Raw genomic sequence first — 27,259 nt, 5'->3', positions numbered from 1 at the left:
CCAACATAGCGAAGCCCCCATCTCTACTAAAAATATAAAAAATTAGTCAGGTATCATGGCACACGCCTGTAATCCCAGCTTTTCGGGAAGCTGAAGCATGATAATCGCTTGAACCCAGGAGGTGCAGGGTTGCAGTGGGCTGAGATAGCACTACTGTACTCCAGCTTGCGTGACAGCATGAGACTGTCTCAAAAAGAAAAAAAGCAAGAAAACCCAAAATTGAGTCTTCCAATCCAGAATTATGGTGTTATATCTCCACCTACTTAGACATTCTTTCATTTCTTTGCAAGTTCTATAGTTTTCATTGATAGGTCTTGCACAAATTTTGCTCTATTTGTCCCTATTTCATGTCAATATTATTGTAAATGGTGGTTTTTAAATGTTAATTTCCATTTATTAGTTTCTAGCATGTAGAAATAAAATTGAACTTCGCATATTGACCTTGTACCTTACCTTGTTATTCTCACAACTTTTTTTATTCTCGAGGGCGTTTAACATGTCTGATGTCTTCTGCAGTTTTGTTTTTTGCAGTACATATGCTTTTTACTTTTCTTACCTTATTTCACAGGCTAGAATACAATTCTGAATAAAAATGATAAAAGCAGATTTGTGTTTCCCAAATTTTGTGGGGAGGGGGGCGGAGTGGTGAGGCGCAACAAACATGTGATGTTACAGGTTTTTCCATAGATACCTTTTTATCAGGTTAAGGACGTTCTCTTCTAGTTTGCTGAGAGTTTTAATCATGAATGGATGTTAAATTGTGTATTTTTCTGCATCTATTGAGTTGAACATGTTCCTCCCCCACTGTATTGTTAATATGGTAAATACTGATTTTTAAAATTCTTGTAATTGATTCTTTAAAAAAACTCAACTGTGGTAAAATACACATATGAAATTTACCATCTTAACCATCTTTTAATATGGTTTGGTATTGTTAAGCATATTCATAGCTGTGTAACCATCTCCAGTTTTTCATCTTGAGAAACTGAAACTCTATGCCCATTAAACAGTAACTTCCCATTTCCCCCTCCCTGCTACTAATTCAGTTTTTATTTTACAAATGTTTGTCTGTGACAATTTGGAAATAAGAAAGTGGTCCTTCACTACAGAAAGTTTTAAAAGCAACATTCTAAAGCTGTCAGTTTATTATTAGTAAAAAGCATTTTAAACACATATTTGGCTTGCAAATTAAACTCTAAAGCTGTACATACACAAAACTGAAGTCCTGGGAGAAAAAATACACCTCACTAGCGTCCTGGCTGATGGTTTTTCATCGCTTCAAACTAGATACAATTACACTGTGTATTTTTAAAGCAATTTATTTCTAACCATAAGTTCCTATTTAAGCATGTCAATCAAAGTTTCATCATTGCTTCACCATAAAGGGAGGCATGAATCACTTTTTCCTAACCCATTCTTCTATATTCTGATTCTGGCTGAAGCAACCTGCTGATAGCCAACATGAACAGGTGATTTTTTGTTTGTTTAAAAAAAAAAAAAAAAGGCTTTACAAAAGGTTTACAATTTAGCAATCATCAACTTGCCTTCTGACAGCTACTCAGTCTTACCACTTCATCTGTTACTATTCTAAAACAATTTGGCTTTGTAGATGGAATTTCATTTTCTTAAAGAGCTTAACCTACTAATTTTAGTTCAGTGAAATATGTTCTTCACAAATTGACAGCTTTTAAGTTAAAAAGTGCATGGGAATCATATGTACAATGTATCATAAGTGGACTGTCAGATTACTATCCAACAAAATATCCTGAGGATTTAAGATTTTGTTTTCAGGAAAAAAAAACTTTAAGCAACACAGAAACATACTGTATAATAGTTTTATTTTTCTCATTTTACTATTTTTACATTTTATGCACAAATATTTTTTATCTGCGTAAAAATAGAAAATAACTGTTTTATGTAAAATTACAAAAAAAAATTAAAACCACAAAGAAATACATAATTGTTATTATGACAGTATAAGTGTCGTTGTCGTTATTTAAAGAGTAAAAATGTATGCAAAAGTCCTCCTCCCATTTACAAAAGATTGAGAATTTTTTTTTTCCTGGCAGCAAATGAAATATTGAAGTATCAATATTTTTACACCCTTTAGATCTGAAGACATTAAGTTAGTCACAGGTTTATTTTGCAATTATGAATTTTAAAACATTTTTGTGCTATTTCAAGGATACTAGTTCTTTCTTAAAGGCAGTAGCATAAAAGGAATATGGAAAACAGCAGACCTCGCAAAAATATTTGGTGATACAATTCTTTTTGTATCATACTTGAGTATCACCATTAATCAGGGGAGAAAACACCTAAATAATTTTTCCTAATTAAATGACATAGACTGATACAAAAATAAATGTGATCAGTCAATTTATCTGAAGATCAACCACGCAAAGCAATTCTGCCTAATTGGTTTTTCTGATGCCAACACAAATATTTAGACTTTAGGCTAGCGAGATATGTATGAAAGTTGGCTCAATAAAAACTTCACATGGAAAACAAGTTTTAAAACAAAAATGAACATTTCTTTTACTTAAATTCTTGTACTTCTAAGGTACAAATGATGACCAATAATTTTATCTTTCTTCCTTTGAATATACTGTAAATTCTATGAAAAATTCATTTATAAAAACAAAGCAAAGAATGAATAGCATAACTTTTAATTTTCTTTCACAATATGTTATCTTTTAATAGAAGAAAAAAAAACTACCTGGCTTTCTGATAACTGTAACCTAAGTAAAACAAATATTTTACATATAATTTAAGGCAAAGTAATGAGTTTCTTGAATCAACTGGAGAAATCAGTCATATTACTTTACCTATGTCATGCATAAATGATGGTAAGAAGAAAAAAAAAGCATCTGATCATGTATGAGAACTGTCTCTATTCAAATTATGAGAAATAAGATGAAAATTGCTAAAGGGAGAAAATGAATAAAATATGATTTTAGAAAAACCATACGGGAATTGCATAGATGAGAAAAGAATTTTCATTCTAGGAATCTAAAACTAATGTTTCTAGCTTTAAAAACATACACACACATATATAATTGAGACATGTCTGTCATCTTGGCTAAAATTTTAATATATGTCTTCCCAAAAGCATTTTAAATATGAAAGCCAAGATTCTTAAGCTCTTGATGATATAGCAGAACGGTATACTTTATTTTTTTTTTTAAAACTACAAGCAACTTGTCAACTCCCTAGGCCGTAAGAGGATGGTGCAAAACCTTTCTAGCTGTCTATGTGTTATCTGACGCTAGAGCTTCTGTATATTATTTCATATTGTTATTTTACTCAGACATTCTTACAACCACAGTGCACAAATTGTACTAATAATTTGTTCATATATTCTCTTTCAAAAAAGTAATAATGGACGTACAAATTTTACTCTGCTCAGATATCAGCTGCAGAAAGGACTTAATAATATAAATGAATTAAGAGAACATGTTGGAGTAAAATGATGCGTTAGGATTACCAGAGAAAGAAATCAAAGATCCCTCCTCTCTCTCTCTCCTCTCTTCCTTGTCCTTAAGATCCCTGCCTCTTATGATTTATTCCAAACCACTACCAGAATTGCTAACAATGCCATCTTGCCTGCATTAACATGCCTTGTTCTCCTAGTTAAGTCAAAAGCATTAACTGAGCTCTTAAGAAGCTTTTTAAGGGGACAGATTTAAAGAAAACAATGAAGGAGAAGGTGCATAAATATTTGAGAATCAACCTTCTCAAATCTGTAAGAGGATTAATAGCTATCTGCCAGTCTCATAGAATAATTTGTGCTTAATACCTTAAACAACAAAAAAAAAGAAAGAAAAAGACATTTCTAGCCATTTTTGTTTAGTGTTAGCTTATGTAAGGAATGTCATATATGCAGGAATTATTTAATTTGAATCTTAAAATGAATAATAATTTTTCTTCTGTATATCTTTATGCCTTCATATATGTTTAGAAAATGATCAACTGAATATATAGATATATGTATACACATATATAATATGGAAAAGGAAAAAAAGTGGAAAAGTATTATCTTAGAAGACTGCCTATAACAGAGGTCGAATTTTCTTTTTAAAACTATTTGAAGGTAATTTACTAATGCCTTGAAAGGTAAAGTACTGCTGACTAATTTAAAGTCTTCATTTTATCAGAAACACAGGAATATAAGCTGCTTTGCATAATAAACTGGCACTACAGGGTAATTTTAAAAAAAGGAAGCCATAACAAACCAAACCAAACCTTTACTTTTGGGTTGAGGTATACCTTTTCAGTTTTTTAAATCTCTGACAGGAAAAACAGAGATCATTTTATAATTTTTGTAACAGCTGGTTTATTAGAATTAAATGCCTCTCTCAAAATAATTTAAATTCTTGGTCTGACATGAATAATCTATACAGAAAATCCTTACAATTGGCTTGAGTTAATAAGCCAGATTTAAACCTGGATCTCCTCCTTCAGCACTGCTCTTTTTGCCAGTCAACTTCTTACTGTCCTTTGCTTGCAAATACATAAATAACCTGATACTCTTAGTTTAGTAATTAATATAAATTTATTTGATATGAACATTTTAGCTCTGCTTGATTAGATGAAACAGGCACACATGCTTTAGCTGAGAAATTCCATTTTCTGGTTCTATGTAAAGCAACATCTAAAGCAGCAGAGAGGGGAAACAGTTATATTTTCAAAAATAGTTAAGCCAGACTGTTTCCTGGAGATACTTCATTTATTTTTCATTTTCAGATACTACTGGCTATTTTTGGTAGGGCTACACATTAATACTGACCAGTTTAGCTTTCCTGACTGTTAACAAACTATTCCACAATGAACCTGCCTTCACGCTGCAGACATTGTGGAGATCCTTTAACATACACATATTCTAAAATATATGCTCAAAGTAAAAAGATCCAAATTCACAAGAGTATGAAATATTTATAAAAAAATCATGCATCAGACTGTACAGTCTAGAAATAAAAGAAGATTCAAATTCGGTAATAAAGGTAAGAGCTATACTTGCTCTAAACATTTTAAGAAAGACTTCGGAGTCCCAGAATGTCCTGGGGCTCAATTATCCTTTTCCGTTTGCAGAGAAGCAGTGGCCAGAGCTACTGCTGTGACTGGCTGGGCAATTCCATGGAGCTGCATCTTTGCAAGTTTCTTCTGTTCACATTCTGTGACCAAACGGTTCAACTCTGCTGCACTGTATCCAATAAGAGTCTTCAAGTCACAGACAAACTTGTACACAAATCTCTTGCCTTGAACTTTACAAATCATGTCCCCATCATAATAATACCTTTAAAAAGAGAAAAAAAATTAGAAACTTCATAAAAAATAAGTGAGACTTAGAATAATTTACAGACTATTCCGTAAGCAGAAGCCTCGTAGAGTACTGCATCCACCACAATAGCAATTAATATTGAAGTTATATAGAATATTTAATGCTACTATCAAATGAAACATATCCAAACATTATTTACTAAAATTTCAACGCTCAGTACTCCAAAACTCTCTAAACTTTCAAAACATATTTTCAACAATTAGGATAAAACATTGATTTAAAAGTATTAAACAAAACAACCTTTAGAGCAGTGGAAGAGCCTAAGAACAAGAGCTTTGGAGTCAGCCAAGATTCAAAACCTAACATTTTTGAGACCACAGGAGTCATATTTTCTCAAAGCTTTTATTCCTCATTTATAAAGTGAGGTGAACAGTGCTTATACCCTCATATCACTGTTGAGGATTAAAGGGATAATCTTTGTAAAGTGCTTAGTATACAATGACTGGCACACAGCCTCTACAAAATATAAGCTATGTTAATAAAATTCGATAATATGAAAAAACTAATATATTCCACTTCTTTTCTGTCTTGTAAAGAATCCTATATGATGAAGTCATGTCTTCATCTTTATTATTTCACTATGTAAATGCTTTCCAAATTTCAGATAAATTATCCAAGCCCAATAGGTAGCTTTAAGTCTAAGGAAAAGGTCTAAACGAAATAGAGGATAGAGAAAAACAGGAAAAGGGCATTGTAAAGAGACAATATTTCTAAATGTACATAAGCAGAGTTCCAGCAGTCATTCTAGAAATCTGGTTTACTGCTGCATTCTATAGAGATGCAAACGGAGTTGGATTTATGTTTCATTTGGAAAACAGACTTTAAAAACAAACACTATGTACTGCTAATTCCAACAACAGGAAAAAGAGGCAAGTCAAGCTCTTTCCAGGACTGGCAGAATGCAAAGCCCTTATTTTAAAATTGCACTGCCCACTGACAAAGGGCTACTACAAAAGAAACAACTATTTGCAAAAGTACCACTAATATAAACTATCACATTTAGCAGGATAAAAGTCACTTGGCTTAATCAAGAGTCTATTAATGAAAGGACTGACCTATATACAGGAAACTGTCATCTTTCCCTAATTCCAGAATAGTTAAAGGAAAATAGTTACGTTTGATTTCCCAGTAAGAGATATAACACATTGTGCAGTCTTATAGTTTCCATTTATGTCAGTTACATTAGTATAGAATTTGGATCTCAGCTCACAAACCAACAATTCCTTGCCATCCAGTTAAAAATGCTGTAGGCGTTTCAATTGCTTTAAAAAATTTCTACATTAATATGTAAGACTACGTGGGGGAAAAAAGGAAAATGGAAAAGAGGTTTTATAATTCTAGGAGGAAAATATATTCTATGATTATGCCAGTTCTAGGAGTTGGCATTATCATATTTCTTGGTAAGAGGTGATAAAAAAGAATATACACACATAAATTTGAATTTTACTGAATACTTCCTTTGATCTAGCACATGCATCACACAACTGTATACAGTAGCATTTATTCCACTTGTTCCCTCCCTAAAATGAAGTAGAAAGATACACAATACCTGTATTTCATGGATATGATTTCTTTTCTTTCCTTTTTTTGAACTTGTATTTTTTAAAAACGTTTTTTTTTTTTTTTTTTTTGAGACGGAGTCTCGCTCTGTCGCCCGGGCTGGAGTGCAGTGACCGGATCTCAGCTCACTGCAAGCTCCGCCTCCCGGGTTCACGCCATTCTCCTGCCTCAGCTTCCCGAGTAGCTGGGACTACAGGCGCCCGCCACGTCGCCCGGCTAGTTTTTTGTATTTTTTTAGTAGAGACGGGGTTTCACAGTGTTAGCCAGGATGGTCTCGATCTCCTGACCTCATGATCCGCCCGTCTCGGCCTCCCAAAGTGCTGGGATTACAGGCTTGAGCCACCGCGCCCGGCCTAAAAACTTTTTAATTGCAAATATATCACACAAACAAAAGGACACAGACGTGAACAGTTCAGTGATTTATTACAAAGTGAACATTCATTCCCCTGTTAAGTATCACTCAAGAAACAGAACACTGTCAGCATCTAGAATTCCCTTTATGTCCCCTCCCAATCATTCCCCAAATCCTGGCTCTAAAAGGTAAACACAAGCCTGTATCGTGATAGTAATTTCATTGCTTTTTCTTTATATTTTTATCTCCCAAACACGCATCCCTAAATACTGCAATTTAATTTTCCTGTTTTTTGAACTTGACTGAATAAATGTAATCATACAGAGTTTGGTCTTTTGGGTCTGGATTCTGTCACTGAACATTATGTTTGTGAGGTTCACTGGTCTTTGTAGCAGGAGCTCAGTTTTCAAGAATGCAAGGTATTCCTGTATGGATATACCATAAATGATTTCTTCTCTACTGTTGATAGATATTTGGTTGTTTCTGGGGTTTGGATGTTACAAATAATCTGCTATGAACATGTGTATGGGCATACAAGTACACTTCTGTTTGGTATATATCGAACAGTTGCTTAGGGGAGCAACTGTTACAATTTGCATTCCTATCAAAAGGGTAGAAGCATTTCCATTGCTCCATATGCTCAACAGCACTTAGTTCTGGCAATCTTTTAAATTGTAGCCACTCCAGGGGGTGTGTTGTACCATTTAATTATGGTTTTCAATTGCATTACTCTGAATACTAATGAGGCTGTACACCTTTGCATATATTCATTGGCCATTTGGATAATCTCTAGCCTGAGGTGTCTATTCAAGTCTCTTGCCCATTAAAAAAACTGATTCATAAGAATTGGTTAGGCCGGGCGCGGTGGCTCAAGCCTGTAATCCCAGCACTTTGGGAGGCCGAGACGGGCGGATCACGAGGTCAGGAGATCGAGACCATCCTGGCGAACACGGTGAAACCCCGTCTCTACTAAAAAGCACAAAACACTAGCCGGGCGAGGTGGCAGGCGCCTGTAGTCCCAGCCACTCGGGAGGCTGAGGCAGGAGAATGGCGTGAGCCCGGGAGGTGGAGCTTGCAGTGAGCTGAGATTTGGCCACTGCACTCCAGCCTGGGCGGCAGAGCGAGACTCCGACCCCCCCAAAAAAAAAAAAGAATTGGTTAGATATTCTACATACTTCTGTAAGACATGTGTGGCTCTCTTAAGGCTTTCAACAACCAAAAGTTCCTAATTTAAATATAGTCCAATTTATTGATCTTTCCCTTTATAATTAGTCCTTTTGATTCTGCTTAAATGTCTCCCTACCACCAGAAGTTATGAAAGTATTTCTAGATCCTTTTCTATTTTACTTTTTACAGGTAGAGCTACAAGCTACATGGAATTGATTTTTGGTACGGCGTAAGGAAGAGGTCAACTTTTACTTTTCTCCCAAGATGGATAGTAAATTATCCCAGCACTGATGACTGAAAAGCAGATAGTTTCCTCATATGTTTTCTCCCCACTGCCATTTCTTTAAATCAAATGGTTACGTATTCCTGGTTCTATTTTGGCTCCCTATTCTACTGTATGGCCTATTTGTCTTGAGCAAATAGCATAACTGTCTTATTACTGTAATTTTAGAGTCAGTCTCAATATGGTGTGGGACAAGTCTTTCCACTTTGCTAATCTTCAGGTGTCCTGACTACTGACTACCATGGTACTTTATAGTCCCATGTAAATTTTACAATTACCTTTTCAAGTTCTATGAAAAAACTTAGTTTGATCTGAAAAATCAAAATTACCGCTGTAATTTTGAGGGATCTTGTATGTATACAATCTGTATCAACTCTCAAAAATGGCAGCTTTAGTTCTGATTATACACAAAGAATCTTTAGACAGTTGGCAATGTGTTTGAGACTGAATGATAAGCATATTGAAAACTAAACATTTTAGTTATTTATGAACTCTGAGAAACAACAGGTCATTCAGGAAAAGAAGAAGAATAACGGTCAACTATGTAATAATAGTTATATGGCCATAATACTCTAACAATGATACTTGCTGAACCAAAATTTCTATATAATTATATTGGGATATTGAGATGAGGGGATGGAAAGGGGAAGGGAGAGTGTGTGTGTGAGCTAAATTATAATCTTTCAGTGTGAAAATGGCCAAGTGAAACAAGAAGCAGTTAAAGCATGCTATTTAGAAAAACTCGTAAATTGCAGAACTACTTTACTATATTCAATCCCCCCCAAAAATCAGACATAATTCTGTGATATTCTTATATATCCTTTTTCTCAGATACTTAAATGTACCTGCTGAATTTCCATCACTGCAGTAAGCATAATTTCTGATAGTAATTTCTGTCGAAAAACCTTATACTACTTATGGAGAGTTTGTATCAATGTAAAGATTGGATATCCAGATTTAGGCAGATTGTATAGAAAACGGGTCAATATTTTGCATGTAATTGTAAAAACAGAGGACAGTTTCTGCTTACTCATTAAAAATTACACTCAATTCACCTATGCAAATATAAAAATCTCAAAAATTAAACTTTTTTTTTTTGGACAGTATTATATGCTTTCAAATCAGATAAAAAAAATCTTAGAGTAATTCTGTAAAAAAAAACTGTACCTCAAAATTATTAAGATCTTTTTAAAAAGGTTTTTTAATGTGTAAAGAAAACATGAACAAGTTTTTAATATCATTACATAACAATGCTTACATCTAGAAGCAGCAGCTATTTTTCAGAAAGGCTTGATAACAAAGAAAAGTAATCAAGGCTTACCTTAATGCACGACTGAGTTTCTCATAGTTCATTGTAGGCTTATTTTTACGCTGTCCCCATTTTTGTGCAACCAGTTCAGGCTGATTTAGCTTAAATTCACCTTCATCACCAACCCAAGAAATACAGTCTCGAGCATCCTTATCAGTAAGAAGTTCTAGCAAAAACTGCCATAGTTGGATTTGGCCATTGTTTCCTAAATTGATAAGAGGAACAAAGCATTGGCTATAGTGTTATAGATTAGCCCAAGGCAAAGTCAACAAACTGGTTCTTTGGTTCAAATCTCAGCCATGGCAAAAACAATTTTTGTTTTTCTAGAAATGCTGTCTAAATACTGCCAGAGGCAATAGTCGAAATTCACATTTTTCATACAGTGAAATAAAACAAAATATACCTAACTAGATAGATATATTTTATAAATACAAGAAAACACAAAAATACCTGTTCTATTCCCAGGTGAGCTTCTATCTTCTCCTGAAATCCTCGGTGCTCTTTGCACTTTGGCTGCCTTCGCACTACTATTTATAACTTTAATGGTAGTAGGTGTAGCAGATTGCACTGATGCTGGAATAATTTGCACAGCTGCAAAGACAGACAAGGGGGAAAAAAAATTACTGAAAAACATTATCAGTTTAACTAACGCCTTATGAATTACCCCAAGAAAGTACTTCATTACAAAAAGCCTCAATCCACAATTTCGAACAAAATATAAAAGGTCAGACGGTACAGTATAATGCTTGCATTACAGTTTGTGCATCTTAGTAAGAGCTAGTATTCTTGTTTGGAAATAACTTAGTGATGCATACACATTAGAGTATTTTAACATTTTTTTTTTTTTTTTTTTTTTTTTTTTGAGATGGAGTCTCGCTCTGTCACCCAGGCTGGAGTGCAGTGGCCGGATCTCAGCTCACTGCAAGCTCCGCCTCCTGGGTTCACGCCATTCTCCTGCCTCAGCCTCCCTGGTAGCTGGGATTACAGGTGCTGCCACCTCGCCCGGCTAGTTTTTTGTAGTTTTTAGTAGAGATGGGGTTTCACCGTGTTAGCCAGGATGGTCTCGATCTCCTGACCTCGTGATCCGCCTGTCTCGGCCTCCCAAAGTGCTGGGATTACAGGCTTGAGCCACCGCGCCTGGCCAACATGTTTGTTTTTAAAACATTTGTTCATAAAAAGTTTGTCAGATATTGTAGAAAATGTGGACAAATGACAATTCACACCACCACTTTGAGACTCTGGCAATATCTGGAGTAAGGTTGAAAGGACAGAAACCCTATGACACAAGATGGCCAAATAGGAACAGCTCCAGTCTCCAGCTCCCAGCGCGAGCGACACAGAAGACAGGTGATTTCTGCATTTTCAACTGAGGAACGCAGCTCATCACCAGCAATGGATCAAAGCTGGACGGAGAATGACTTTGACGAGATGAGAGAAGAAGGCTTCAGTCCATCAAACTTCTCAGAGCTAAAGGAGGAATTACGTACCCAGCGCAAAGAAACAAAAAGAGTGGAAGAATTGATAACTAGAATAATTAATGCAGAGAAGGCCATAAACGAAATGACAGAGATGAAAACCGTGACATGAGAAATACATGACAAATGCACAAGCTTCAGTAACTGACTCGATCAACTGGAAGAAAGAGTATCAGCGATTGAGGATCAAATGAATGAAATGAAGCGAGAAGAGAAATCTAAAGAAAAAAGAAAAAGAAATGAACAAAGCCTGCAAGAAGTATGGGATTTGTAAAAAGACCTAATCTACGTCTGATTGGGGTGCCTGAAAGTGAGGGGGAAAATGGAACCAAGTTGGAAAACACTCTGCAGGATATCATCCAGGAGAACTTCCCCAACCTAGTAGGGCAGGCCAACATTCAAATTCAGGAAATACAGAGAACGCCACAAAGATACTCCTTGAGAAGAGCAACTCCAAGACACATAATTGCCAGATTCACCAAAGCTGAAATGAAGGAAAAAATCTTAAGGGCAGCCAGAGAGAAAGGTCGGGTTACTCACAAAGGGAAGCCCATCAGACTAACAGCAGATCTCTCGGCAGAAACTCTACAAGCCAGAAGAGAGTGGGGGCCAATATTCAACATTCTTAAAGAAAAGAATTTTGAACCCAGAATTTCATATCCAGCCAAACTAAGTTTCATAAGTGAAGGAGAAATAAAATCCTTTACAGATAGGCGAATGCTTAGAGATTTTGTCACCACCAGGCCTGCCTTACAAGAGACCCTGAAGGAAGCACTAAGCATGGAAAGGAACAACCGGTACCAGCCATTGCAAAAACATGCCAAAATGTAAAGACCATTGAGGCTAGGAAGAAACTGCATCAACTAACGAGCAAAATAACCAGTTAATATCATAATGGCAGGATCAAGTTCACACATAACAATATTAACCTTAAATGTAAATGGACTAAATGCTCCAATTAAAAGATAGACTGGCAAACTGGATAAAGAGTCAAGACCCATCAGTGTGCTGTATTCAAGAGACCCATCTCACATGCAGAGACATACATAGGCTCAAAATAAAGGGATGGAGGAAGATCTACCAAGCAAATGGAGAACAAAAAAAAGCAGGGGTTGCAATACTAGTCTCTGATAAAACAGACTTTAAACCATCAAAGATCAAAAGACAAAGAGGGCCATTACATAATGATAAAGGGATCAATTCAACAGGAAGAGCTAACTATCCTAAATATATATGCACCCAATACAGGAGCACCCAGATTCATAAAGCAAGTCCTTAGAGACTTACAAAGAGACTTTGTAAGTCTAATCCCATACAATAATAATGGGAGACTTGAACACCCCACTGTCAACATTAGACAGATCAACGAGACAGAAAGTTAACAAGGATATCCAGGAATTGAACTCATCTCTGCACCAAGCAGACCTAATAGACATCTACAGAACTCTCCACCCCAAATCAACAGAATATACATTCTTCTCAGCACCACATCACACTTATTCCAAAATTGACCACATAAGTGGAAGTAAAGCACTCCTCAGCAAATGTACAAGAACAGAAATTATAATAAACTGTCTCTCAGATCACAGTGCAATCAAACTAGAACTCAGGACTAAGAAACTCAATCAAAACCGCTCAACTACATGGAAACTGAATAACCTGCTCCTGAATGACTACTGGGTACATAATGAAATGAAGGCAGAAATAAAGATGTTCTTTGAAACCAATGAGAACAAAGATACAACATACCAGAATCTCTGGGACACATTTAAAGCAGTGTGTAGAGGGAAATTTATAGCACTAAATGCCCACAAGAGAAAGCTGGAAAGATCTAAAATGGACACTCTAACATCACAATTAAAAGAACTAGAGAAGCAAGAGAAAACACATTCAAAAGCTAGCAGAAGGCAAGAAATAACTAAGATCAGAGCAGAACTGAAGGAGATAGAGACACAAAAAACCCTCCAAAAAATCAATGAATCCAGGAGTTGGTTTTTTGAAAAGATCAACAAAATTGACAGACCGCTAGCAAGACTAATAAAGAAGAAAAGAGAAGAATCAAATAGATGCAATAAAAAATGATAAAGGGGATATCACCACTGACCCCATAGAAATACAAACTACCATCAGAGAATACTATAAACACCTCTACGCAAATCAACTAGAAAATCTAGAAGAAATGGATAATTTCCTGGACACTTATACTCTCCCAAGACTAAACCAGAAGAAGCTGAATCCCTGAATAGACCAATAGCAGGCTCTGAAATTGAGGCAATAATTAATAGCCTACCAACCAAAAAAAGTCCAGGACCAGATGGATTCACAGCTGAATTCTACCAGAGGTACAAGGAGGAGCTGATACCATTCCTTCTGAAACTATTCCAATCAATTGAAAAAGAGGGAATCCTTCCTAACTCATTTTATGAGGCCAACATCATCCTGATACCAAAGCCTGGCAGAGACACAACAAAAAAAGAATTTTAGACCAATATCCCTGATGAACATCGATGCAAAAATCCTCAATAAAATACTGGCAAACCAGATTCAGCAGCACATCAAAAAGCTTATCCACCATGATCAAGTGGGCTTCATCCCTGGGATGCAAGGCTGGTTCAACATATGCAAATCAATAAACGTAATCCAGCATATAAACAGAATCAAAGACAAAAACCACATGATTATCTCAATAGATCCAGAAAAGGACTTTTGACAAAATTCAACAGCCCTTCCTGCTAAAAACACTCAATAAATTCGGTATTGATGGAACGTATCTCAAAATAATAAGAGCTATTTATGACAAACCCACAGCCAATATCATATTGATAGGGCAAAAAGTGGAAAAATTCCCTTTGAAAACTGGCACAATACAGGGTTGCCCTCTCTCACCGCTCCTATTCAACACAGTGTTGGAAGTTCTGGCTAGGGCAATCAGGCAAGAGAAAGAAATCAAGGGTATTCAGTTAGGAAAAGAAGTCAAATTGTCCCTGTTTGCAGATGACATGATTGTATATTTAGAAAACCCCATTGTCTCAGCCCAAAATCTCCTTAAGCTGATAAGCAACTTCAGCAAAGTCTCAGGATACAAAATTAATGTGCAAAAATCACAAGCATTCTTATACATCAGTAACAGACAAACAGAGAGCCAAATTATGAATGAACTTCCATTCACAATTGCTTCAAAGAGAATAAAATACCTAGGAATCCAACTTACAAGGGATGTAAAAGACCTCTTCAAGGAGAACTACAAACCACTGCTCAGTGAAATCAAAGAGGACACAAACAAATGGAAGAACATACCATGCTCATGGATAGGAAGAATCAATATCATGAAAATGGCCATACTGCCCAAGATTATTTATAGGTTCAATGCCATCCCCATCAAGCTACCAATGAGTTTCTTCACAGAATTGGAAAAAACGGCTTTAAAGTTCATATGGAACCAAAAAAGAGCCCGCATTGCCAAGACAATCCTAAGTCAAAAGGACAAAGCTGGAGGCGTCACGCTACCTGACTTCAAACTATACTACAAGGCTACAGTAACCAAAACAGCATGGTACTGGTACCAAAACAGAGATATAGACCAATGGAACAGAACAGAGTCCTCAGAAATAATACCACACATCTACAGCCATCTGATCTTTGACAAACCTGAGAGAAACAAGAAATGGGGAAAGGATTCCCTATTTAATAAATGGTGCTGGGAAAATTGGCTAGCCATAAGTAGAAAGCTGAAACTGGATCCTTTCCTTACTCCTTATATGAAAATTAATTCAAGATGGATTAGAGACTTAAATTTTAGACCTAATACCATAAAAACCCTAGAAGAAAATCTAGGTAATACCATTCAGGACATAGGCATGGGCAAGGACTTCATGTCTAAAACACCAAAATAAATGGCAACAAAAGCCAAAATTGACAAATGGGATCTAATTAAACTAAAGAGCTTCTGCACAGCAAAAGAAACTACCATCAGAGTGAACAGGCAACCTACAGAATGGGAGAAAATTTTTGCAATCTACTCATCTGACAAAGGGCTAATATCCAGAACCTACAAAGAACTCAAACAAATTTACAAGAAAAAACCCCATCAAAAAGGGGGCAAAGGATATGAACAGACATTTCTCAAAAGAAGACATTCATACAGCCAACAGACACATGAAAAAATGCTCATCATCACTGGCCATCAGAGAAATGCAAATCAAAACCACAATGAGATACCATCTCACACCAGTTAGAATGGCAATCATTAAAAAGTCAGGAGACAACAGGTGTTGGAGAGGATGTGGAGAAATAGGAACACTTTTACACTGTTGGTGGGATTGTAAACTAGTTCAACCATTATGGAAAACAGTATGGCGATTCCTCAAGGATCTAGAACTAGATGTACCATATGACCCAGCCATCCCATTACTGGATATACACCCAAAGGATTATAAATCATGCTGCTATAAAGACACATGCACACATATGTTTACTGCAGCACTATTCACAATAGCAAAGACTTGGAATCAACCCAAATGTCCATCAGTGACAGACTGGATTAAGAAAATGTGGCACATATACACCATGGAATACTATGCAGCCATAAAAAAGGATGAGTTTGTGTCCTTTGTAGGGACATGGATGCAGCTGGAAACCATCATTCTTAGCAAACTATCACAAGAACAGAAAACCAAACACCACATGTTCTCACTCATAGGTGGGAACTGAGCAATGAGATCACTTGGACTCGGGAAGGGGAACATCACACACCAGGGCCTATCGTGGGGAGGGGGGAGGGATTGCATTGGGAGTTATACCTGATGTAAATGACGAGTTGATGGGTGCTGACGAGTTGATGGGTGCAGCACACTAACATGGCACAAGTATACATATGTAACAAACCTGCACGTTATGCACATGTACCCTAGAACTTAAAGTATAATAATAATAATAGTAATAAATAAGAAGGTATGGGGAGATCATATGCAAGGTAGAATAAATGTTTTAATTCCTTATGATTTTAATCTACAGGAAATTTTTAACAAAATAAGATGGCACGGGAAAGGAAGAAGAGGGGAAAGAATTGGTGAATAGCTAATTTCCTTATTGTTCATAATAGGGTATCAATAGATAATGAGAAAAAGAGAAAAGCTTTGGCTTCATATAATTATGTATATAAAAGTAAATTTTTGAATAAAAATAAAAACCTTCCTAAATATAAAAATAAAGATTAAGTAAATAAACTACATAACGAAAGACTATATAAAATGATCAGTACAGAAGAGAGAATGATTTTATCAATTGTATCTGTAAGTACAAGTGAACTTAACAATCCTGGTAAATAAAAAGATTTTCATTTTGCCTAACCAGCAAAATATTAAGTAGCAAATTGGCAAAGGGATTCAAAAGAAACTAGTCAAATAAAACATGCTACATCCACTAATGAGACAGGGCAAAAGGATGGTGAAAGTGCCCTATAATTAGATGCAGATTATTTCTAGTTCATCTGAAGTAATCGCCATCCTGAATCTCAATCTATTAACTCCTTTCTTTCTTTATACCATAGTTTTATTGCACGTATTTGTATTACTATAGAGTATATTTTTGAGTTGTAATTACTTTAACATATAAAAATAAACTTCATGTATTCTTTTGGACTTTTTTTTTCAAAAAAAAAGAAACCCTATGCCACAAACATCTCACACATGTTCTTACAAATATTCACTCAATGATGTTCACAGCATTTAAAAAATACTATACAGCAGTGAAAATGAATGAAACAGCTGCAAGTATCAACATGGGTAATTCTCAAATGATAAGTTATAAAAGAATATGTATAATGTATTATTTTACAGAAAATATTTAAACATGTGCAAAATAATGCTACACAGTGTTTATGGTTACATAGTTGGTATACAGACAGTAATAAACATAAAATTCAAGATGGTCAATTCTCTGGTAGGAGAGAGGAAAATGAAATCTACAACAGGTAAACTTGGTATATAAAATGTTATTTCTTATATGTACACAGGTGTTAGTTACACTTACTTTCTTTGTGTATCTCAAATTCCTCATTAAAAATTTTAGCCGGTTGGGATGATCTTGTGACGTGTGTGTTCGTATATCAGGTAAAACATGGCTAAAAGCTTATGGTGTAAGGGGAAAAGAAAGATGTCTGCTGAAAAGGGGGAAAAAAATGCCCTCAAAGAGCTCAGCAGGCTTAAAAGGATTCTCAAACTAGACAGTAATGTTTTAATGAAAGATGTTTAAGAGATAGCAACTGTAGTGGTACCCAAACCCAAACATGCCAAGAGAAAATGCAATGTGAGATAAAAGTTGGAAAATATGACATGAAAATGGAGACTGATACTAAGAGAAACAAAAAGACTCTTCTAGACCAGCATGCACAGTACCCAGTATGGATGAACCAAACGTAAAGAATAAAGCTGAATGCAAACTGAGAGAAAAGAAAGGGGAAAAGCCAAGCAAAAGTAGTGAAGGCGGCGAAGGGTTTGGCCTGGTGGACTCTTAAAACCTTGGAAAATGCCACATGGGACAGATGATCAATTAGAATGTATACAAATGTATACTTTGATTGCAACTCCCACCAAATGAAAACTATTTGTTTTCCTATTTTCACTTGCCTTTTTTCTTCATTTCAAACCCAGTGTAACTCCTCAAGTTTGTTTTGGACACTTGAATATTTTCTTTGCTGTATCCAAGTTATACTGATATTTTAATTGGATGTCACCCAATATCCAGTTATTATCAGGCATGAAAGTTCTGTCAGGTATGAATGTGGTTAGAATTGTTCTTACAACTTGGTAATTAACAGTCAGTCAAGATGAAACAAATGATGTCCTAACAAATTTTAGTGAACTCAGATACAAAGCAAGCTGTTATGTTAATCGTATCATTTAAAAACACGACATGAGTGGATCTTATGAAGTACTTGTGTCAAGCTCTCATTCCACAGAACAAAAGATATTTTGTGTGTGGGAAAAAATATTTTTAAATAATTTTCCTTTTTACTACCTTGCAGTATCAAATAAACATTTCTTCAATAAAAGGGCAAATATAGATACGAATACTCACGTTGATCAATTGTAACTATTTCATTCATCTGTTGTTCTTGACTTGCCAATACATCTGGAAAAAACACAATTTTTAAAAATTTAAAACCAAAAACCCCAATCCAATAAAACTCAACTTAATAAACATTCTTTTAAAAAAGAACTCCACAATTGAAACCAAAACACTGAACTGAAATTTACTAGCATAAAAACCTTAAAAATATTTGATAGTCACTTTAAAAGGAAAAGATAGCTTTAAGAGAAGTAACACAGGGAAAAGCTCCAATGTCTTTCAGTGTTCAGTAAAGTTCTGCAGAGAACTATGGTTTTCTAAATGTAAATATTTGTATCGAAATCTGTATAAAACCATGTAAAAATATGGAAATCTTCAAGATCATATCAAAGATAAAATATACACCAAAATGAAATTATTTAGATATGGATCTCCACCAAAAAGGCCTCCTTCCCATTATCTGTTGTAACATCCACTTTTGACTAAAGCTGCTTAAGCTTTATAATGCTTCTACTTAAAGACAGCAAATTTTCAATACAATTGTAGCGGTCCTGAATGTCTCAATTAAACTAAATAATTTCACATCTAAAAATATAGCTCCCCAAATAAAAATATTATAAAAGGTCCTAAGACAAGCCTTTACAGAACCATTCATTACTTATCTGTTGCTATTCCCCACTTAAATGTTATTCTTTACCTCTCAAAGAATTGCACATCCCAGTCTCTATTACTTCAGCCTACTTTGTGCCCATCATAAATTGCATGCCTCTCTCTTAAAATTGAAACTATACCCTCCAGCAATCATTCTGGGTACTGAGGCCTGGGCTCCCAAGAAGACTCTGCTAAGGGTGCCTTGCCAGGACCCAGTTCCAGACACGCAGAGCTGGAAAAGGTTGGGGAAGTAAAAAGAGGTCTGAATCCTATCAGATGGGAGCTTTGAGGGTCCGAAGACTGAGGACTTAAAACAATTATATAGGACTGGCTTCAGACAGATCTGGATTCAGTTCTTAGCTCTGACTGACTACATGACTTCGGTAAAATTACCAACCTCTTTCAACATTAACTTCCTCATGTTTAAATTAGACACCTATACTTACTGCCTCGTGAGGTTATTGTGAGGATCAAAGAAACACATTTTTAAGAAGCACAGTGCACAAAACAGTTACTTTTCCAGTCAACTGACAACCTCACTGTTTTATCCAGACTCCTAGTTCTGAGCATTCTCCTCCAGAACTGTGGTCTCTCTTGATAAAAAAAAAAAAAAAAAAAATACGTACCTTATGTTTGTAGTAAATTTTCCTCAGAATTTTATAAAAGTTCCTCAAAGAGGAACCGTTTCATTTGAAGACTAAAGGAACTCAGCCTCAAAAGAGGCAAACGAAAGCGTCACCATCACACAGCACAGCTGTAATCAACTTGTAAAATCACTTTCTAAGTCCTAATTCTCAGATTGGAGTTTGGTTTGTTTCCTGGAAGCTCTCAAGATAGAAGGCAGACCACAGAGGGGAAAAAAAAAGTTTTTTGAAAGACTGGTCCAAGACCAATCTCTTCAGAGTACAGGCACTCTGAATATCATATTCCTCCCTGAAATTCCCAAATCCTTGCTAGGCACAAAGGAAGCAGTCTTGAGAGGCAAAGCCCTGGGGGATATGGAGCCATTTTATGAAGAAACATTAGACACCACGGGAATAAAACAATTATTTTTCCTAAAGAAAACCCTTAGCAAACTGAGAACTTCCTTTGCCTTTGGTGACAGAAGACAGAGATTCACACCGAGAAGGACATCATGGAACTGGTAGTACTGGAACATTTCCTAATTATCTCCCACGTATAGTAGGACTTGGATGAAGTTTCAGCAGAGGGGGGACTGCAGGCAGGTGGCCGCTCAGGTGAATAATCTAATACAAATATCTGAAGAAGGAGCTCTACTTCTTCAGTACTGCCGCTTCTTGAAGCTCTACTTCTTCAGTACTGCCGCTTCTTGATCACTGAGGATGGATAATAGAGGCTGGGTTCTGTCCCAGAATCAGTGCCTTTCACAGAGAGGCTGCAGACTTCTCCTACAGAAGGGACCAGAGTACTGCATTGCGCTCAAAAAACCCTGTTCTGAGAAGTGAGACTTGTGAATTCTAGAAAGTCTGTTAGAAATACCCTTATACATCATCCTGCCCATCTCTCAATTCTGAACTGAGCACTACATTTCCAAGCCAGATGGGATTTCCCTGCCCGGGCAGAGTGAAGAACCATGGCTGGATCACCAAGAAATTCCGTGAGACACTCATCTAGGCTGTGGGACTTTGTTACTTTAAAAGACAAAGCAACGGTTCCAGAGCAGAGCTTTTCTGAAGAAGACTCGTTCAACTGCATGGAAATGGAAAGATACACAAGACACCTTGACTTCTGTTCTAGGAAAAACCTATGAATGAACTTTAAAGTTTGAGACGCAATAAGAGAAGTAGAAAGAGACAGCCACAACGAAGAGCTGACCTGGGAGAGACTGGAAAAAATGTGGATTTGGGAAAAATGAAACTATCATCTATGCACTATCCTTGTTGTGTTCTTGAGATTTCTTACAAGAAAGTGTTTCAATAAACATGACTCACATGTTTCACAATTCAGAATTTACCTTATTCATTTCAAAACCTCTGCATGGAAGGAAATCTGTGAAACCAATGACAAAGCTTCAACCAGGACATTCAACTTATTTATCTAATAAGAACAGACACTGGAAATAAATGCTGCAAATACAATGAATGTACTAAGTCTTTTAGTATCATAGATACTTAAAATCTGAGCGAATCTTTACAAGAATAAAATTATAAACAATGAGGAAATGCCTCTCTCCAGAGTTCATTTCTTATTCACCAGCAGAGAAAGCACTTTCAACTCCTGACCTCAAGTGATCCAGCCGCCCCAGACTCCCAAAGTGCTGGGGTGACAGGAGTGAGCCACTGCACGCGGCCAGAGAAAGCACCTTGAGTGAAAACTGCAAGCATTGAATTAAGGTGGAAAATCCCTCCACCAGAGCTCTCCCGTTACTGGATATATAATAGAACAAAATGCTATCATTAACATTTTCATCCATAACTGATACAAAAGCAAAGTCAAGAGTTTGTTGTATTCATGTGTTCTGAAAAATATGTGGGTCCGGCTAGCATTTCTGATATGCAAAACTGTCAAGGAATGGGTTGCTTGATTCGGTGTCTTAACAGTCACTGAAATATAAGATGGATTAATATTCAAGCAAAAATAATTTATATTTGTGCCTTGTTTTCTTGGACAGCCAAGTCGTTTCCAAATTTCTCTCTCTGTTTTTTTTCCAATTGAGACTCTTGCTCTGCCACCCATGCTGGAGTGTAGTGGCACGGTCTCAGCTCACTGCAACCTCCGCCTTTCAGGTTCAGGCTATCCTTTTGCCTCAACCTCCCAAGTAGGTGGGACTACAGGCACACAGCAACTTGCCCAGCTATTTTTTTGTATTTTTAGTGGAGACGGGGTTTCACCATGTTGGCCAGGCTGGTCTCGAACTTCTAACCTCAAGTGATCTGCCTGTCTCATTCTCCCAAATTGCTGGTCCAATTTCTTTATATGGTCACTGAATCATATATAATGTCTGAAGCCTTGTAAGTTGTAAGTGGAAAAACTTATAACCGGTGGCTTCCAATTCAAAAAGGTGGTTCCTTCCCTCTTAAGACCCTATTCAGTTAATTATAAAGACTTGAACAAAGATTTAATCTCATCAATAATGAAGAGAATGGGAAGGAAGCCACCTGTAAACAAATGATCTCTTCAGTTTCTAGATGAGCAGTAAATCTAAGAGCTGATCAAACAGAAGGCAACAAATAGAATATATGAAGAGGGCTGAGTGTAGGGCACAGCACCTGATTTAAGAACTTGGATTCTAATGTTAGCCTGGGCTTGAATCCTGGCTCTGCCACTTCCTAGCTGTGACTTTGTGGGGCTCTCAAAGCCTCACTTTCCTATCTAAAGAATAAGCAAAGTAATGATTTGTGGTATTACTATAGGAATTAAATGAGATAACATATAGAGCTTTCAGCATAGCATTATACAGTAAATAAATGTTAATTATTACTGCTTATTACTTATCATTATCAATAAACAATTAAGATGAAAACAAGTTATAAGGAAATAAAATTCAGCTTAAATTACAATGTAAAGAAGTAACTGTAATTTCATACATTTTCGGAGAAGTTCCAGATGACTCCAGAGAATTTCTCCCCGAGGAACCCGCTGAAAAAAATCTTCTTGGTTGAGACTACATAATTCTCTCCCTGAAATGTTGAGTGTGGTGAGGTCTATATCGGTCATGCTGAATTCCTTCATTACCCAAACCACCCAATGCAGGACTTGGTCTGTGGACCACTGTATGGGATCTAGAAAGAAAAACATTAACTTTAGCCTAGTTCCATTTTAGATACTGTGTAAATCTGCAGTTAACTTGTTAATACACACACATACACACAGATGTTTTCTTTCCCTAAGTATGTGAGGTAAACATTATATGAAGCAAAAAACAAAAACAAAAACAAAACAAAAATTTATGTTGTAATTTTCTCCTCAGCTCCTTTTCAATTTCGTAATCTAAATTTCTGATGGAGTCACTTGGTTCAACCTCAGCTGGAACTGTATTAAGAAAAACAAAATGCAAAATTGCTCTCCAGTGGGTCAAATGAAAGAATAAAATATGAGATTATTCTGGAGAGAATAAACTAAATTATCCAAGTTTTAAAAAATTTGCAGTTGCATTGAAAAAAAATCAAAAGGGGATTCTTTATTCTCCAAAACATGAACCACATCCTTTTTCCTCCCTTTTCCTTCCTGTAAAAAGCTGGCCGCTCCTGCATTTATCCTTATGATGCATTTCCAATAAATAAACAAACAGGGTAATAGCCTGTTTTACTCAGCTGTTCCCTCACAACACACTAAGAAATATAAATGTGTCCTGTAAATCATTATATCTTTAGAACCTAACAGTGCCTTGCTCATACACTTTTTTAATCTTAAAGAGTATAACCAAATAATTTCCTTTTCCCTATGACTTTTTACTAATTGAATTCATAAATAAAAAAATATGGCCAATATCTATAACTATTACATTGCTGTATCACCTGCACCTAACAGAAAATTCTATCTGTGTAAGTTTAATACATATTAGCTAAATTAGTTTTGGTTCTGGTACTCCCGCTTCAAGAAGATGATTTATTCAAATAATATTGCTTATATACCCAATAAATAAATGCTATTCAATAAGAAAAGTAGGAAAAAAACAACATTTAGGTATCGAGGGCAAATTATAGTGAAAATAAATCAAACATAAGAATTTTATAAAAGTTACTCAAAGAGGCAAAGTCCTATTGAAACTGAAACTATTCCATTTGAGACTAAAGGAACAGAGGTGCCCTAGCTTCAAAGAATACAGGATTAATAGCCATAGAAGATATATTATTAAATTTTTCCACAAAGAAGTTAAGGGAGGATTCTAGGAAGATGATGGCAAAGGTTTTTTAATTTTTCTGAATGTACACATAAACATAAAAAAAGTGACTAGAGGACAAAACCAAAAACCCACAAACATTTACATAAAACCAGGTGACAAGATATCTTCATGGACTTCAAGATACAAGAGAGTAAAGACAAAGCAGTAAGAGTTATAAGACCTCCATGGTCTTAGCTTGTGTGCAGGAGAAAGCAAAGGGAAGCAAGAGAAATGTGACCCACTCTGATCACAGGAAAGCCTGAGCACAGCCAAGAAGCATGCATTGGAAGTACAACAGGACAAGATGAAAGCAACGCTAAAAAGCAGTTTTGCCCAATCCAATAGCCGCAGTCTGTGTTAAGATTTAAAGTGCTGAAGCAATGTAGCACCTGGGTGTTTTTCAAACTGAGCCAAGAACCACTTCCAGGAGAATGGCCCACAATAAGGAGAAACTGGCAGAGTGGAATTAGAAGTGAGCGGCAGAGGGACGCCAAGGAAAAGGAAGAGGAGGAGAAGGCCCAGGTAAAAGTCGACAAGAACTGAAAAAGAAAGTTGCCTTATCTGTGAATACTATACTAATGGAAAACAACAGAAGCAGAGTTAAATTAGAAAAGCTATCCTAAATCACACCTCTTTTAAAAGAAAAAGATAATTTTACATAAAAATTTAAAAAATAAAAACTCACAGAAAAATATAATTTGTCTGATTTGTTTTTTCAAGTATCAGGACTTCTAGTTTAACATAACTAATTGGCCACCCATGTTCTGCCTCTTTTCTCTCAGACTCTAGTGAAACAACAGTAAAGGAATTTTTTAAGGATGTAAAATCATAGGAACATGAGTACAAAGCGACAGGCATGGATGAGAGATTTAATCTAATGTTTTGAAGACAATAAACAGAGTGGTAATCGATTTGGCGGGGGGGGGGGGGGGGGGACTATGACCTGAAATGTTTGCCAAGGAGGATACCAGTAAGAAGTGAGAGAATTCCTGCTCGCAGAACCCTGTTCACTGGTTCAAGTCGTGGTGGTTCTGAGTAGCATCAGAGGCTTAAAGCTGAAAACGAGGAGACTGATTAAAGTAGATGGTGTGGTTAGAAACTTCAGGGTCTCTCTTTCATTTGGGGTGCCAGTTAAATGGGTGTACCCCACACATGTGGACACTGGGAAAACATTTATTAATATATGGGGAGAGACATGAAATGAACAGACACCGAGAGAACAATTCTCAGTAATAAAATCCTATAAACTGAAGAGTGAGACCGTCTCTATGTCCTCTCTGCTCCACTTCCTTTTCCAGTTCCAAAACACAGTATTCACATACACACCGATCCCAAATGCTCACCCCTATCTTCTGCTGACAGGTATCTGCAAAAAGATCTATAAATACTGATACGTTTGAAAAGAATTCCTTTGCCTTTTTTTTGAGACTGTCTTGCTTTGCCACCCAGGCTGGTGTCCAGTGGTGCCGTCACAGCTCTCTATAGCCTCAGACTCCAGTGCTCAAGCAATTCTCCCAGCTGAGCCTCCCAGGATATTGGTGTATGCCACTACGCCCAGCAATTTTTTTTTTTTTTGGTGGAGACAGTCTGGCTATATAGCCCAGGCTGGTCTCAAACTCTTAGCCTCAAGAAACCCTCCTACCTCAGCCTCTCAACGTGCTGGGATTACAGGCATGAGCCACCACACCTGGCCTGAAATTCTTTTAATGAAATAGCCAATGCCTCATTTTATCAGCGTATAGTTATCAAATCCTTCAGAACTTCACATTAATTAGCTTTAAAGTTATTTACTCTTATTTTTTTTTTCGAGACGGAATCTCACTGTGTTGCCCAGGCTAGAGTTCAGTGGTGCAATTTCAGCTCACTGCAACCTCCGCCTCCCAGGTTCAAGAGATTCTCGTGCCTCCGTCTCCCAAGTAGCTGGGATTACAGGCATGCGCCACCATGCCCAGCTAATTTTTATATTTTTAGTAGAAACAGGGTTTCACCATGTTGGCCAGGCTGGTCTCAAACTCCTGGCCTCAAGGGACCCACCTGCCTCAGCCTCCCAAAGTGCTGGGATTACAGGCGTGAGCCACCACACCCGGCCTAAAGTGATTAATTCTTAAATGTGAAAAGATGAGCAAAAATAATTAGATATTTGAGAGAGGTTAAAAACAACACAAACAAAAACCACAAGAAAAGCAGAATCCACAAGAAACAGAAATACTGCAGTAAAGCTTTTTAAAAGTTAAAACTATAATCAATATACTCAGAGAAGTAGGAGAAAACATGATATTGGCAATATAAGATCAGAATGCTACAGAAAGGAACAAACAAAAACGAAGAGCCATTGTAAATTAAAAATCAGATAGGTTATATTATAAAGACAAGAAAATCTGGCAGAAAGTAGTGCAGATAGGAAAGATGAAAAATAAACAAGAAAAAAGATGCAGCAGATCAACTCAAGAGATTCAACAGGAGTTCCAGAAAAAAGAACACAGGGGTATTTATCAAAAGAATGCAGTAAGAACATCCAGAACTAAAGGCGACAATTATCAAGATCAGGGCTGTCCAACAGAAATATAATGCAGACTATTATGTAATTTTAAATTTTCTAATAGTTACATTTAAAAAGTTGGTGAAATACATCTTAATAATGAATTTATTTTAACTTGATGTTCCAAATGTTATTTCAACCGGTAATTAATATGAAAAATTAAAAAAGATTTTACATTCTTTCTTTTAATGGGTATTTTACATTTATAACACATCTTAATTTTGACCAGGGACACTTCAAGTGCTCACACGTGATGAGTGTCTACAGTCCTGGGCAGTAGAGGGAGAGACTGAAATTCTACACTAGCTGTCTGGTTCCGTAGCTCTCTTTCAGTTCCATGGGTAAGCTCTATCATTTATTGCGTATCTTTTAGGTTTGGTTTAAAGAAAGAAAAAAATGTCTTAGGGAAAACAGCAGTTCTATAATACAGCCTTTCTGTCATCAGCACTGCTCCCCAAGTAAAACCCAGGTACAACCTTGTCTCTAAAAATAAAAAATAAAAAAAGGACAAAAAACCCGACAATACTGTTTCATTTACAAATACACTGAGGTCCCCACCAACTCCTGGATGATCAATAGTATTTATTTGTTACCCCAGCATTCTTCCTATCCGCCCCCACTTCTAAGATGTCTATTTCTTATAATTCTGTTTTGTCTCACCAACTCTAGTT

General features: G+C 36.3%; 1 protein-coding gene and 1 pseudogene across 5 annotated transcripts in view; one reads left to right on the top strand and one right to left on the bottom strand.

Moving 5' to 3' along the window:
• Positions 1 to 1,821: 1,821 nt before the first annotated feature.
• Positions 1,822 to 27,259, bottom strand: part of GABPA (GA binding protein transcription factor subunit alpha) — a 44,456-nt gene continuing 19,018 nt past the window's right edge. For all 5 annotated transcript variants that reach the window (XM_010383431.2, XM_010383430.2, XM_030914604.1 and 2 more), the window contains exons 6-10: positions 22,752 to 22,946; positions 18,562 to 18,615; positions 10,460 to 10,600; positions 10,022 to 10,214; positions 1,822 to 5,293 (exon numbers count right to left, since the gene is read on the bottom strand). In XM_010383431.2, coding sequence (XP_010381733.1) covers positions 5,065 to 5,293; positions 10,022 to 10,214; positions 10,460 to 10,600; positions 18,562 to 18,615; positions 22,752 to 22,946 — 812 coding nt within the window. In that variant the 3' untranslated portion in view covers positions 1,822 to 5,064. The remainder of the gene's footprint in view (positions 5,294 to 10,021; positions 10,215 to 10,459; positions 10,601 to 18,561; positions 18,616 to 22,751; positions 22,947 to 27,259) is intronic.
• LOC104678212 lies at positions 17,602 to 18,029 on the top strand (annotated as a pseudogene).

This window comes from Rhinopithecus roxellana, chromosome 13 (genome assembly GCF_007565055.1).
Source record: "Rhinopithecus roxellana isolate Shanxi Qingling chromosome 13, ASM756505v1, whole genome shotgun sequence".
NCBI classification, from domain to species: Eukaryota; Metazoa; Chordata; class Mammalia; order Primates; family Cercopithecidae; genus Rhinopithecus; species Rhinopithecus roxellana.
Note: the sequence above shows the minus strand (reverse complement) of the source record. Positions and strands in the feature narration are given on the sequence as shown.